Source organism: Heterodontus francisci, chromosome 4, assembly GCF_036365525.1.
Source record: "Heterodontus francisci isolate sHetFra1 chromosome 4, sHetFra1.hap1, whole genome shotgun sequence".
In the NCBI taxonomy this organism is placed as follows: Eukaryota; Metazoa; Chordata; class Chondrichthyes; order Heterodontiformes; family Heterodontidae; genus Heterodontus; species Heterodontus francisci.
Genome location: NC_090374.1, coordinates 139,241,454 through 139,256,922, shown reverse-complemented (window position 1 = coordinate 139,256,922; position 15,469 = coordinate 139,241,454). Strand labels below are relative to the sequence as shown.

At 42.2% G+C, this 15,469-nt stretch overlaps 1 protein-coding gene across 5 annotated transcripts in view; it reads left to right on the top strand.

Moving 5' to 3' along the window:
* The window catches only part of spata6l (spermatogenesis associated 6-like), a 148,145-nt gene extending 136,021 nt beyond the window's left edge, over nucleotides 1-12,124 (top strand). For 2 of the 5 annotated variants that reach the window (XM_068030245.1, XM_068030244.1), the window contains one exon: nucleotides 6,412-12,124. In XM_068030245.1, the coding sequence (XP_067886346.1) occupies nucleotides 6,412-6,558 (147 nt within the window). In that variant the 3' untranslated portion in view covers nucleotides 6,559-12,124. Of the gene's footprint in view, nucleotides 1-5,709; nucleotides 6,129-6,411 lie in introns of those variants that run through there. The other 3 variants (XM_068030247.1, XM_068030246.1, XM_068030248.1) reach the window with 3 other exon arrangements.
* Nucleotides 12,125-15,469: the final 3,345 nt, after the last annotated feature.

Genomic DNA, 15,469 nt, shown 5'->3' with positions numbered 1-15,469 from the left:
GATGCCTGATCAAAACAAAGCTGAAATGTTTACAGCTAAGTATCTAAGCAAGCAGGTAATAAGGTGGTGAACTGGTAGGAATAAGAACATTACAGCTGATTAGGAAAACACGGACAAAGGCCACAGAAAAAGATCAAGATGCCTTTCATTAGGGAACAATTGAGAGAAGACCATTGACCAGAAGGTGGCAATATTTGGCACAAGAAAGGATATGGCAAGAAACTCAAAAAAAGATTCAATGAAATGAAGAGGACAATGTTGATTTTTGTGTTGAATTGCACGGCCAGAAATTCTTACAGAAGAGAATAATCTGATGAAATTACGGAATGAAAATTGAGCAGGCTGTATAAAAAATGGGCGATCCACGCTGCCAGATTACTGTCCAGCTAGTGAAGACGAAAATCTACCTCAATACTTCATGACTGTTTACTCTTGAATGTATGGCAGAGTTGACAGTTGCCACTGTCAGGATCTCTACCTCATTGGAAGGATCTTCACTAGCATTATTGACTCAGAATATTTGGTATCTATTAATATGCAGGATAATAGTAGCAATGCTGCTCTATATCTTTGTCACATCCCAATGACTGTTTCAATAGTCTCCTGGCTAGCCTCCTATCCTTCACATTACATAAATGTCGGCTCAGCCAAAATTCTGATCTTCACTCTTTATCCTACACTAAATCCTGCCTGCCCATTATTTCTATCCTCGATGACCTACATTGTCTTCTGATCCTCCAAAGCCTCAAATTTAAGATTCTCATCTTTGTGTTTAATTCTCTCCATAGTATTGTTTTCCCTATCTCTGCAACCTCCCACAGTACTACAATGTCCTCCAAAATTTCACTTTTTCTGACTGCAGCCTCTTGTGCATCCCTTCTTCCTTGCACCACCATTGTCCCATACTCTGCAATTCCCTCCTTAAATCCTTCCACCTCCCTCTCTTCCTTTAAGATTCTCCTTTAAACCCACTTATTTGACTAAGCTAATGGTCTTTCTTCTTCACATCTCCTTTGCCTCAGTGTCCATTTTTTTTTGTTATGCCTCTGTGAAATGCCTTGAGATGTTTTTTCTATGTTAAATACATAAATATATATTGTTGATGTGCTTTAGATCTAGCTGTCAAATATAGATACATGATAATTGGCACTGTTGCCACAAAGCATTGATAATATACTAAGAAAAAAATAACTTGCATTTATAAGGCAACTTTCAAAACCTCGGGATGTCTAAAGTGCTTCACAGCCTATGTAGTATAGAAACAGTTCTAATGTTGAGAAACACGGCCACCATTTCAACACCGCAAGAACCCACAAACAGCAATGAGATAAATAGCCAAATAATCTGTTTTAGTTATGTGAAATGATTGTTATTTATTGTCAATCACAACAGAAGTCTCTTGCTCTTCTTCAAATAGTGTCACAGGATCTTTTATGTCTACCTGAGAGAACATCTTGGTTTAACCTCTCATCCCAAAGATGGTGGGGGGCTGGACATGGGTTACCTAGCTGCCCTTACAGCCATAGTTGATGGAGGACCATGCACCGGTCATCTGCCCACCCTCTTGACTGTAAGTTGGTGGAGGTCTGGACACTGGTCATCCACTCGTCCTTTCAACTATACCTGGTGGCAGTATAGTTCTTTACCCATCTGACCAATGGGCTTCTTCTCTATCATGACTGTTATAAGTTATTTACATACATCAATCAGACAATGCATAGGACTCCCACTAAGTTATCTGATGTATTCGATGTAAATCTCTTTTACAAAATGAACATAAGCACTGCTACTCAACTCCTGAAAATCATCTACATTGAACAATGGCTGAGAAATTCATTTGTGCAATTTTTCAGGTGTGAAGCAAGCAGTGGTAACAACCACCACACTTAAATGATGGGCAAGAGGACACATGATATTGATCCTCTTGCACCATCAGAAGAGGACTTGCATACTGTAATCACTAATCGCACCCTAGAGGTACTTTCCTGTCACAAAGATAAAAATATTGGCCTGCTCAGATACCAGCTGAAGGCCTATGATAAGTTTGGGTTGTGGGTAGGAGATTATAAGGGTGGTGAGCAGAGCTAGATGACAGTAGTCCTGATCCTCCTGGCTCCACATTCAGGGAGATTTTAAAACTTGGCCTTTGTGTTTCCTCTGTGGCCTCCAGGAGTTCATTCAAGGACCATTGTTTTAGGCCACTGTGGAAACAAACAAAAACTTGTCAGCTTGCACAGTGTAGGGCTCCCACTGGTGGCAGGAAGGTCCTGTGACTGGACACTTCTTTACATATTAACTTTGGTTAATACAACTTTCAAGCAGCCACCAGGGACTAGCAGCATGGGCTGCCATAACAAACTGGGATCAGGACCTCATGTCCAGAAATTGGTAAACGATATACCATTTTTACACCCAAAAGACAGGCAAAATGCATACCAATTTCTATCACAATGCCTGTTAAGTACTTTATTGTTATGCAGGATACAGTCAAGAAGATGTTTGCTGCACAACATCTCCAAATTATTTCTTTCTATAAACATCAGCTCATTAACTACGCATACTGCCAGGGCATTATCACTCACTCGCAGTTCACACTAACATTACAGGGGCTGGATACTCACAAGTCACACCTACACTGCTGGATAGAGTCACTCACTCACAGTCCACACCTACACTACCAGGGCAGGATCACCCAATAATTCTAATTTTAAGATTATTTTCCCCTGTTCTGGCTTCCCACCAGGGAAATAATTTCTCTATACCTACCCTATTGAAACCCTTTGCCATTTTAAAAACCTTGATTAAATCCTCCCTCAAACTGCTAAACTCAAGGGAATATAAGCCAAGTATAGACAACCTGCCCTCGTAATTTAATCCTTTAAGTTTCATTAACAGTAGTTTTTCAGTGCACACATTGAAGTTGAGGTTGGAGTTGGAGGAAGAAGGTGAGATCACGTCCGAATGCATTTTTGAACCTACTTCCTTTTCCATCTGAAAAAAACAAAGCCTTGAGGTTCTGTGGGGTTCTCCTGATTGCTAAAATTTTGGCAAGCGATCGTTTGAATTCCTGGAAAAATGCCATTACTCTTGGGGTTCTACTAATTTACCGTGAGACAACACCCATGCAAATTATACACAAATGTCATTTCGATGGATAGATGTTCTGCTTTATTCTAGCATCTTCTGCATACTGCAAAAGTATGTGGAGGATGCAAGAACAAAGGTTGACAACAGGGAGAATCGTTGAGGGTGAAATCAGTTTTAAAAAAACTTTTGATTGGGATGATGATAGCTGCCATGCATGTAACTTTGATTGCCATACAGATGATGCATTAGATTTTCCTCCCACAGTTGGATACTTCTGATAACATTTCCCACGTGGAAAGTGTTTTTTGGTTTCTTTCCAAAATTAGGCATGCCCTTTTACTTTGTCAAATTTTGCCTCAAAATTATGCAGAACACATTTCAGATTTCTCCTCGCATCAAGCTCTGTTTAAAATGGCCATAGGCCTTCACAGTGGTAAATGATTAGAGCCAATGTTTGAGGTGCTTGTCTTCCAAGAATTACATAGCTTTTTGCCAAATCTGATTAACTTTTCTGTAGATTTAACTCTGGAATGACAAGCAATTCTCCTGGATAGGTTCTACAAGAGCGATTCTTTCCTGGACAACATAAATAAGTCAGTGCCCTCGACACTGGCGATCTCTTAATTTAATTTAAGAACAGTGTTCCTGAGACAAAACCATCACAAATGTCTCAAGGCAAATCACTCTTGACATCAAGACTGATAGATGATTCACAGCTTTATGTCTGCAGTATATATACTAACCCTAAAATAACCTTTTTTGTATTCATTCATGGGATGTGAGCATCGCTGACTAGCCCAGCATTTATTGTCCATCCCTAGTTGCCCTTGAGAAGTTGGTGGTGAGCTGCCTTCTTGAACTGCTGCAGTCCATGTGGTGTAGGTACACCCACAGTGCTGTTAGGAAAGAAATTCCAGGATTTTGACCCAGCGACAGTGAAGGAATGGTGATATAGTTCCAAGTCAGGATGGTGTGTGACTTGGAGGAGAACTTACAGGTGGTGATGTTCCCATGCATTTACTGCCCTTGTCCTTCTAGGTGGTAGAGGTCGAGGGTTTGGAAGATGTTGTCTAAAGAGCCTTGGTGCATTACTTCAGTGCATCTTGCAGATAGTACGTACTGCTGCCACTGTGCGTCGGTGGTGGAGGGAGTGAATGTTTGTAGATGGGGTGTCAATCAAGCAGGTACTTTGTCCTGGATGATGTTGAGCTTCTTGAGTATTGTTGGAGCTGCACCCATCCAAGCAAGTGGAGAGTATTCCATCACACTCCTGACGTGCCTTGTGGACAGGCTTTGGGGAGTCAGGAGGTGAGTTACTCACCACAGGATTCCTAGCCTCTGACCTGCACTTGTAGTCATGGTATTTATATGGCTACTCCAGTTCAGTATCTGGTCAATGGTAACCCCAAGGATGTTGATAGTGGGGCATTCAGTGATCGTAATGCCATTGAATGTCAAGTGGAGATGGTTAGATTCTCTTTTGTTGGAGATGGTCATTGCCTGGCACTTGTGTGGCACGAATGTTCCCTGCCACCTATCAGCCCAATCCTGGATATTGTCCATGTCTTGCTGCATTTCTATAAGGACTGCTTCAGTATCTGAGGAGTCACGAATGGTGCTGTACATAGTGCAATCATCAGTGAACATCTCCACATCTGACCTTATAGAGTCATAGAGAGATACAGCACTGAAACAGGCCCTTCGGCCCACTGGGTCTGTGCTGACCATCAACCACCCATTTATACTAATCCTACATTAATCCGATATTCCCTTCCACATCCCCACTTTCCCTTTTTTCTCCTACCACCTACCTACACTAGGGGCAATTTACAATGGCCAATTTACCTATCATCCTGCAAGTCTTTGGCTGTGGGAGGAAACCAGAGCACCCGGCGGAAACCCACACAGTCACAGGGAGAACTTGCAAACTCCGCACAGGCAGTACCCAGAACTGAACCCGGGTCACTGGAGCTGTGAGGCTGCGGTGCTAACCACTGCGCCACTATGTTTGAAGGAAGGTCATTGATGAAGCAGCTGAAGATGGTTAGGCCTAGGAATCTACCCTGAGGAACTCCTTTGGTGATGCCCTGGAGCTGAGATGATTGACCTCCAACAACCACAACCATCTTCCTTTGCGCAAGGTTTTCCCCCTGATTCCCATTGACTCCAGTTTTGCCATACTTGGTCAAATGCTTCCTTGATGTCCAGGGCAGTCACTCTCACCTGACCTCTTGAGTTCTCTTTTGTCCATGTTTGAACCAAGGCTTTAATGAGGTCAGGAGCTGAGTGGCCCTGATGGAACTCAAACTATTCACCAATCTTGCCAGCTCTGCCTGGGGTAAATATCTCCAGTTTACACTCATTTGCTCTGCAATTCATTTGTGGAATTTTGTACTTCCGTTTGGGCTGCTAACCTCACACTAAGCTGGTGGATAGTCATTTGTATGCTACTATGCACCTTGTCAGTCACATTTTGCCCTTCTCCACTCCCATGGATAGTAGTCTCCTGCAACACAGCTCCTCCATTTCTTCATCATTCAGATGTGGTAGCAAAATTGCTGAATAGACTTTGTGACTAAATCATGTTGCCAATTCACTCTAATTTGTTCTGTCCACCAACAGCTCAGCTCTCTTCAAGACACCCAATATAGTCAACCTTTCCTGATTCCTTTTACTTTTCCTTATCAACTTATTGGCGTGAAGACTGGACAGCAGATGCTGCTAAACTCATCAAATCATTTCTGACCTTACAGTCCATCAACCAGGATTCAGCTGGCCAGGTCATAGTTGGGCACTTTTCAACTGCTTTCGACCTGGTCTGAGACAGTGCACCTCAAATCTTCACCTATGGGCCTTCATGATGACAACAAATGACCTTGTGGACAAATACACACCATGTCCCATGTTCATGAATCATGCTCACTAACTAAACTATCTCTATATTTTTCATGCTGGTGATAACAATGCTGTAAAATGGCTAGAATTGTATGTCAAGTCTGCATAAGCAAAATAATAAATAAATAATTCAGACCTAGAAAGAAACCGGCACTTATCATACAAGATTAGCTATTTTCTGTCAGATATTTCTAGGTTTATTATTTTAATTATAGCATTTTAAAGAAAGCTCTTTGCTGTTTGAGTGTTCTTTAGATCTTTAATTTATCTTTTTTATATACATTTCACTATTATGAGTTTTTATGTAGCAGACTTTACAGATAAGCAAACTGACTTTTTAATGCAAGTGAAATAGTTGTGTGCAGGTGATTTTTCCTTGAGATAAAAATCTTCATCATTTAATATAAAACTTACTATTTAATTGTTTAGACTGCGTGCTGTGCACAACTCCTATCAACAAGAGGTCTTCCTGGATTCTACTGGCGCTACAGTACTTGGACAAATAAAACAAGAATAAACTTGTCAACAATGTGTAATGTAATTCATCTGCTATTTAACATAATTATTCAGACATAGCTGGTGTTAGTAATGTAAAGACCATTGCAGTACACTGGTGCACTATATTGTTGCTGACTGGCTTGCTTTTTTATCAAATGGATTCTTTAACTGATTTTTGGTTTGCTCAATTAATTACTTTGGATTAAAGCATAAACTGTATCAATGTGCAGTTTCAAGAAGTGCAATTTAATGATCTACCAACACAGGAGAAAATTGTTTCATGTCCTCCAAAGGGCCAATTGCTGATTAATGTTATTTGATGGAAGACAGAAGACTATACTAGCAGTAGATTGTCAGCTCAGCACTGCTCAAGGGGCCACTCAATACAAAGTCCTTTCAAACTAAATGATTTGCTGATTTAATGTGCCAAGTTTAATGCATAGCTCTTCTTATTAGGCAGTTCTCCTTAACACAAGGGCATGCATTCCATGCTTATTTATAGACTGTCAGACAAGGAATGGTATGGGTAGCTCATTTAATTCACATCAGTATCAATAGCTAAGAATATCTTTCCCTGGTCCTTAAGTAATTTACAGCATCCGCAGTTAGCTGAAAAGCTGACTGTCCAATTTTTGTTATCTCAGTCCTAGTTTCTCTCTGAATGTTGTACTGCAAGGCAGAATGTTGAAATTTTAAACAATAACATTTAAATTTTGCATTACTAGTTAGGTTAATTTAGCTGAACTGTAACGTCAAATGTATACCACCTCCCTCTTCACCATTGAAGAAAGGTGCCATTTCTAGGAGACCACAAAATTTTGTTCTCCAAGTATTTCATTGAAAGTATTTGTTATATATACTGAAAATGAAACATCTTCTATGTCCTACCACACTTTCTGTAGTTTGAGATAATACAAGCCACATTAGGAGTCAAGTGCAATAATTAGAATACTGTGTTTAGTATTGAGATGTTATAGCCTGAAATATAAGAGCAGTCTCAAGGTCGGGGTGCAGCAAAGAGGTCATATGGATGGATGTTGAGGACCTGGATCCAATAATGTGCTCCTTAGCTCCAGTAGTGGCGCAGTGCTGCAAGCGCTGGCTTGCTGCATTACCTAGGACATTAGTCTGAATCTTGCTGTTCTCCCACTGTGCATAGAGAAGAGCCTCTGGAGATGAGGGACGGAATTTTACGACACCCCAGCGAGCCAGATGGTGGTGGGGGAGTAGCGTAAAATGGAGCGGGAGGCTCCAGGAGGTCTTCCTCACCCGCTCCGGGATTTTACCCATGGCAAACGGGCATCCTGGAGCCGGGAAAGGCCGCCCAGTGAAAGCGGGGATGGGCCCTGACAAACGGGCACAGAGTGCCCGATTGAGGGCCTCCCCCACTTCCCCAACCACCCCCAGGATCCAAGACACCCTGCCTTCCCGTCAAACGACCACCCTTGCCTCGCCGGGGCCCGACCGATTACCTCCGGCGAGGCAAACCAAACTTAGCTGCACTCCTGGCTCCACATCCTGGCTGGGCTGCAGTCCCAGCAGTGGCCACCGCTTCCAGTGGCGCTGCTGGAACTAAGCTGCCGGCCCGATGATTGGCCGGCTGCTCAATGAGGCGGGACTTCTCTCAAGCGGGTGAAGTCCCGCCTCGGAATAATTAAAGCCTGGGAACCCGTAAAATGCGGGACAATCCCCAGGCCAGGCAGAAGCGGGTTCGCCACTGACTTTTACGTCGGTGGCCAGCTCCTGTCCGCCCAACGTAAAATCAAGCCCGAGGTTTGTACGCAAGTCATGAGAAAACCCCATGAAGGCCCCAGATATCTTGCAAAACTCATTTAAAAGAGTACATAGCATCTGTCATTCTTATGTTGTTGTAATCCATTATTTGTGCTTGCTTTATACTTCTTTTCTTCAACATCTATTTGGAATATGAGCAAGAGAAGTCCCATACGTAAAGAAGTTGTTAAAGTGACCAAATCTCTGGGTTTTTTTTATTTTTCAATGTTTTTAGGGGAAAATTGCAGTTGATTTTTCTTCCCAGGCAGGAATGTGGCCTCGTGTGCAACTGTTCCATTCAGGAGCATCACCAGGGAGGCTCACCTGAAGTCAACAGCTGGACCTCATTTGAATGCCACTTAACAACCAAAATGGCTGTGACGTCAGTGGGATGTAGCAGTCTATTAAAGTCAAATGGCCAGGAGGCGGCTGCTGGGGATCCAGGGGAACGGTTCCTGATGCGATTTAAGTGGATCAGTGGGCTTGTGAAGGGAACCAGTTTGTGCAGAGGGATACCTGAGGTTTCCTTGTGGGACCAGCTCCTCCTGGCTCATAAGGAAATCTGTAAAAGATTTACATTTACCTAAATATTCCTGGCCCTGAATTGTGATCCCAGCAACTTTGGGTTGACTGGCACGTTGCCCCACTCAGGTCTCAGGTAAAAATAGCAAACTGGAGATGACATCATCTGAACCGGAGTTGCATATTGGAAAAAGGAACCTGCCAACTTTCAGCAGGTGTCCTTGCCACTTGGAATTTAAAATTACAGTTGGCCGGACAGGAGTCGGAAGCGAGTGAGTAAATCCCCCACTCCATTTTCATTGTCCTCCAGCTTAATCGATGTCAGGTCAGTGGGGAAAACATTTTTTTAACAATTCAAGATAAATTTATTTTTAAAGTACCTCAGTTAGAGTATTTTGTGTTTTAGGTTGTAAAAGCTGAAAGAAGGTTGCTATTGATCAGCAGGTCATAGACTGCAGACCTTGGCACCTGTCAATGTCTTAAAAAAAACAGCCTCAACTTCCTGTGGGTTGGCAGGTAGCCTGTTTTGCTGTTTGCAGGCAAATACCAACATAGGACAATTCTTGTGTTTGTGGCTCCTGCTAACAATAATGTGTTGCTTACAGATAAAACAGACCCGCGTTTTCTTACCTTTCCAATACAACAGCATGGCAGGGTGCCCAATGTCACCATGCTGCTGCATTTCTCAACCTATCAGATGTCAGTGATGTAAAGAGGTTTGATGTATAACACTCTTAGAAAATTTGAGCATGGCAGTTTCTATTGTAAGTTGCAGCTGAAATGTGTAACCTGAGATGCAACAAACGAGTTGTAAGTTTGTTTGAGGACTTGACTTGGGCAAGTGATCCATGTGAAGCAGGTTGAAAGGCAACATTTTGTGACATGGTGTACCATCAAACTGGTGCAGGTACTGTTGGGTAATTTAACATTGCCAGGTGTCTTATAGTATACTATCTTCTTCCACATCTGTTCCAACACCTTGAAGAAGCTGTACACAATCAGCCTGCTTGCCATCCTCTATCCAGCATGCTTCTCTGCTATCTAATGGAAAGAGTGCTCTTGAATACCCTCTTCACAGTCATCTTTTACAGAAGTATGCTAACTTTATAAAACATCAAACAGGAGCTCAAAGTCTGCACTGCTCCACAACTCGCTTATCGACTCTCTTTCAGATTTTAACTTTATGTTTTGAATTGTCAATTTTTTTGACTCTTAAGTTTTTTTGGCACTCTGCTACTCTAATCATTCATCCCACATAGCTGCTCTGATTTTAACCTAACTCACCTGCCAAGAACAGGCCTGGTTAAAGTCAGATGCTCAATTTACATCCTGCATGAGTTTCAGCTCCATCAAAGGAAATCAGGCAGAGTGTAAGTTGGGTGCCTGACCTGAACATGCCCCATTCTGTGTAGGCTAGGTTAAAAACAGAGCTACGGACTTTGGAAAATCTATAAATATATATTTTTAAAACATAAAAATATTTTAACTATATACATATAAAGATAATTTTTTTAAAATATTCTGCCTTGCAGTGAACTTTTTATCTTTGTGGCCACATCCCTATAATTTTTCCAATTGCAAGATTGTGCACCATCATCCAACCTGCTTTACAGTGCATATGAAGAGCTAGGTGCCATAAAATCTTTTTAAATTATCTGGCTTTACACTGCAAGGTCAGCTGTTTGCCCTGCAGATATCCTGCTGCTGTGCAGCCAGAACCACATTGTCAGCCATAGAAATTCACATCATAACAAATCTGGAAAACTATTGAAATCTTTGTCAAAAAAAACTGTTCTGGAGATGCATAAGGTCAAATGCTGTACCAAAACAAAACATTTGTTTTAAAGAAAAGGGCACATCAGCAGAAATTGCAAAAAAAAAATGTGCTTCACAAATAAAATTGGCAATTTTCCATTATATTTTAATCATTCTAGCCCAAGTTTCTCTATAAAATACTGTATACTTTGGCCCATTTATTTATGGGTTTCTGTCACACTGTGAAGCTGAATTGCCACTGACTATCATTAATGCCTTGAAAATGTTGGAAGTAACTTTTTGTTTCTGTAATGAGAAGATATTCCAAAATGACAAAGAAAAATGTTGAATGAAAAGTTAAAGTACGACAAAATTTATGTCTTTCTTTTTCCCTCTTTTTGCATTGGCTCCAAATTGCAAAAAGCAGGGCACAAGATAAGTAATCAGTGGCTGATGTAGACAAACCATTTTAACTCAGCTTGACAGCAAGCACATTTCAGGATATGTGCTATTGAAGTCCCCTTACAGGCATTGATATCCAAAATCACATATGCTCATGTCCCCAATAAACTCCATGGATGGCTGGGAATTTTGTTCTCTAACACTATGGCAGAGCAGAGCTCCCAGAATTTTTTTCTTTTTTTTTTATTTGTGTGGGGGATGTGGGCATTGCTGGCTGGGCCAACATTTCTTGGCCATCCCTAATTGACCTTGAGAAGGTAGAGGTGAGCTGCCTTCTTGAACCGCTGCAGACCTTGGGGTGTAGATACACCAGCAGTGCTGTTAGGAAGGGAGTTCCAGGATTCTGACTGAGCGACAGTGAAGGAACACCGATATCGTTCCAAGTCAGGATGGTGTGGTGGTTTGGAGGGGAGCTTGCAGATAGTGGTGTTCCCATGCATCAGCTGTCCTTGTCCTTCTAGGTGGTAGAGGTTGTGGGTTTGGAAGCTGCTGTCTAAAGAGCCTTGGTGAGTTGGGACCATTGTCATTAAATTTTCTTATTTGCATTATACTTGGCCATTAACTTGTACATGAATATAACATTGGAAGTCAAAGTTTGGATGGCAAATGTTTTGTTTTTCTATTTTAATAAAGTTTGACTATTTATACTTGAAATAGCCAATATAGGTTGCTAACGCAATTTTAATATGGTAAAAGGATTTTTAAAAATTGACCTTTCCTGCTTTTGTATCTTTTTAATTGCTTGCCTTATTTTCTCAAATAATGGTATTCTGTTGTGTTTTTTTATTTCCTGTTTATTACGTTAGAATTATAATAGTGTATGCGTCTGTCTCTCAAAATGTCACTATTTTGCGGAAGCAGCACACATTTTTGAAGGGTAGGACAGATCAAAAAGTATTTAACAGACATTCGCTTTATAATTATGATTAATGTAGCCAGTCCAGAATAACAAATGTTCACCTACAAGACAAGCCAGATGAATTTCGAATGTAACAAGCTTTAAAAAAAAGTAGCATTAATTGTTAGTTTTTATTGCTTATTTGTAATTTGGGTTTTTATTTACACTGTTAAATTATTTGAATGTTACATTTAAAATAGAATCAAAATAGATCAATCAACATGGATTTGTATAAGAGTGCAATTATTTGTATATTCATAAAATAAATTTTAACATGAAAAGTGCCACTGGTACAATGTTTTTGATTAATCTTTTTTCTGGGCTTTCCAACTTTTCCTTTTTTAGTTTCAAAGTTTTTTTTTTTGGTTTATTTGTTCCTGGGATGTGGGTGTCACTGACTAGGGCAGCATTTATTGCCCATCCCTAATTGCCCTTGAGAAGGTGGTGATGAGCTGCCTTCTTGAACCTCCGCTGTCCTTGGGGTGTAGGTACATCCACAGTGCTGTTAGGAAGGGAGTTCCAGCATTTTGACCCAGTGACACTGAAGGAACAGCGATATAGTTCCAAGTCAGGATGGTGTGTGACTTGGAGGGGAATTTGCAGGTGATGGTGTTCCCATGCATCTGCTGCCCTTGTCCTAGGTGGTAGAGGTCGCCGGTTTGGAAGGTGCTGTCTAAGGAGCCTTGGTGAGTTACTGCAGTGCATCTTGGAGATGTTACTGCTGCCACTGTGTGTTGGTGGTGGAGGGAGTGAATGTTGAAGGTGATGGATGGGGGTGCCAAGCAAGTGGGCTGCTTTGTCCTGAATGGTGTTGAGCTTCTTGAGTGTTGTTGGAGCCGCACTCATCCAAACAAATGGAGAGTATTCTATCACACTCCTGACTTGTGCCTTTTAGATGGTGGACAGGCTTTGGGGAGACAGGAGGTGAGTTACTTGCCACAGAATTCCCAGCCTCTGACTTGCTCTTGTAGCCCTAGTATTTATTTATATGGCTCATCCAGTGACGTTTCTGGTTAATGGTAACCCTCAGAATGTTGAAGGTGGGGAAATTCAGTGATGGTAATGCCGTTGAAAATCAAGCAGAGATGGTTAGATTCTTCTTCTTGGAGATGGTCATTGCCTGGGACTTATGTGGCACAAATGTTACTTGCTACTTATCAGCCCAAACCAGAATGTTGTCCAGGTCTTGCTGCATGTGGCGGACTGCTTCTGTATCTGAGGAGTTGCAAATGGTATTGAACACTGTGCAATCATCAGTGAACATCCCTACTTCATGCTTCATGTTGGAGGGAAGAACATTGATGAATCAGCTGAAGATGGATGGGCCTAGGATACTACCCTGAGTGATGTCCTGGGCTGACATGATTAGCCTCCAACAACCACAACCATCTTCTTTTGTGCCAGTTATGTCTCCAACCAGTGGAGAGTTTTCTCTGATTATCATTGGCTTCAATTTTGCTCTTTGATGCCACACCCGGTCAAATGCTGCCTTGAAATCAAGGGCAGTTACTCTCACCTCACCTCTTGAATTCAGTTCTTTTGTCCATGTTTGGACCAAGGCCGTAATGAGGTCTGGAGCCGAGTGGCTCTGGTGGAATTCAAACTGAGCATCGATAAACAGGTGATTACTGAGTGCTGCTTGATAGCATTGTCAATGATATTTTTCATCACTTTGCTTATGATTGAGAGTAGACTGATGGGGTGGTAATTGGCTGGATTGGATTTGTCCTGTTTCATATCGACAGGACACACCTGGGCAATTTTCCACATTGTCGGGTAGATACCAGTGTTGTAGCTGTACTGGAACAGCTTGGCTAGGGGACGCAGCTAGTCCTGAAATACTACAGTCAGAATATTGTCAGGGCCCATAGACTTTGCAGTATCCAGTGCCTTCAGCCATTTCTTTATCATGTGGAATGAATCAAATTGTCTGAAGACTGGCATCTATGATGCAGGGAACCTCGACGAGGCCAAGATAGGTCAAGCACTCGGCATTTCTGGCTGAAAATAGTTGCTTAAGCTTTGTTTTTTGCATTCATGTGCTGGGCTCCGTCATCATTGAGGATGTGGATGTTTGTGGAGCCTCCTCCTCTTGTTATTTGTTTAATTGTCAACCACCACTCATGACTGGATGTGGCAGGACCGCAGAGCTTTAATCTGATCTGTTGGTTGTGGGATCATTTAGCTCTGTCTATAGCATGATGCATCCACTGTCTAGAATGCATGTAGCCCCGTGTTGTAGCCTCAGCAGGTGAGCATCTCATTTTTAGGTATGCCTGGTTCTACTCGCTTCTACACTCCTCATTGAACCAGGGTTGGTACTCTGGCTTGATGGTAATGGTAGAGTGAAAGATATGCCAGACCACGAGATTACAGATCGTGGTGGAATACAATTCTGCTGCTGATTTTTAAAAATTCTTTTTGTGGGATGTGGGCATCACTGGTAAGGCCAGCATTTGTTGCCCATCCCTAATTTTCCTTGACAACTGAGTGGCTTGCTAGCCCATTTCAGAGGGCATTGCTCTGGGTCTGGAGTCACATGTAGGCCAGACCAGGAGAGGACAGCAGATTTCCTTCCCTAAAGGACATCAGAGAACCAGATGAGTTTTTATGGCAATCGATGATAGTTTCATGGCAACATTACAGTGTCTAGCATTCAATTCCAGATTTTTTAAATTCCACCAGCTGCCATGGTAGGATTTGAACCTGTGTCCCAAGGGCATTAACCTGGGTCTATGGATTACTAGTCCAGCGGCCTTACCACTACACCAACATCTCCCACAGCGCCTCATAGGTGCCCAGTTTAGAGCTTCCAGATCTGTTCTGAATCTGTCCCATTTAGTATGATAGTAGTACCACACACACATTGGAAGGTGTCCTCAGTGTGCAGACAGGACTTGGTCTCCACAAGGACTGCACAGTGGTCACTTACCAATAATGACATGGACAGATGCATCTGTGGCAGGTAGATTGGTGAGGACGAGATCAAGTAGGTTTTTACCTCTTGTTGGTTCTCTCACTGTCTGCCACAGGCCCGATCTGGCAGCACAGCGGCGTGTAAACAAATGTAATGGTAGTGGACAGTCCATTCAGGGGAATAGATACTGTTCTCTGCAGCTGTGACCGGGAGTTCCAAAGGTTGTGTTGCCTGTGCCAGGGTTAAGGACATCACCTCATGTTTAGAGAAAAACTTGGAGTTGGGGGTGGATCCAGTTGTTATGGTTTTGATTCATGGGGCACTGGCACCAGTTCAGGGGAAAAAGAGAGCTGTTCCATTGGGATGGGCTCCACTTAAGCTGGAATGAGAACAGAAAGTGCCGGAAATACTCAGCAGGTCAAGCAGCATCTGTGGAAAGAGAAACCGAGTTAATTTTTCAGGTCTGCGACCCTTCATCCACTTAAGCTGGGTTGCGAGACAGATCCTGGAGAATTGAATAATTGGATAGATAAGGCTTTAAATTAATGAAGGCAGGGTATGGGAGGATTCAGGAAAATGTAAATTCAAGATCAGTGAGAGAATTGTCAAGGCTGCAGAGCAGAGTAGTGATTTGCATAATAGAGATAGAGGACTTAACGCAG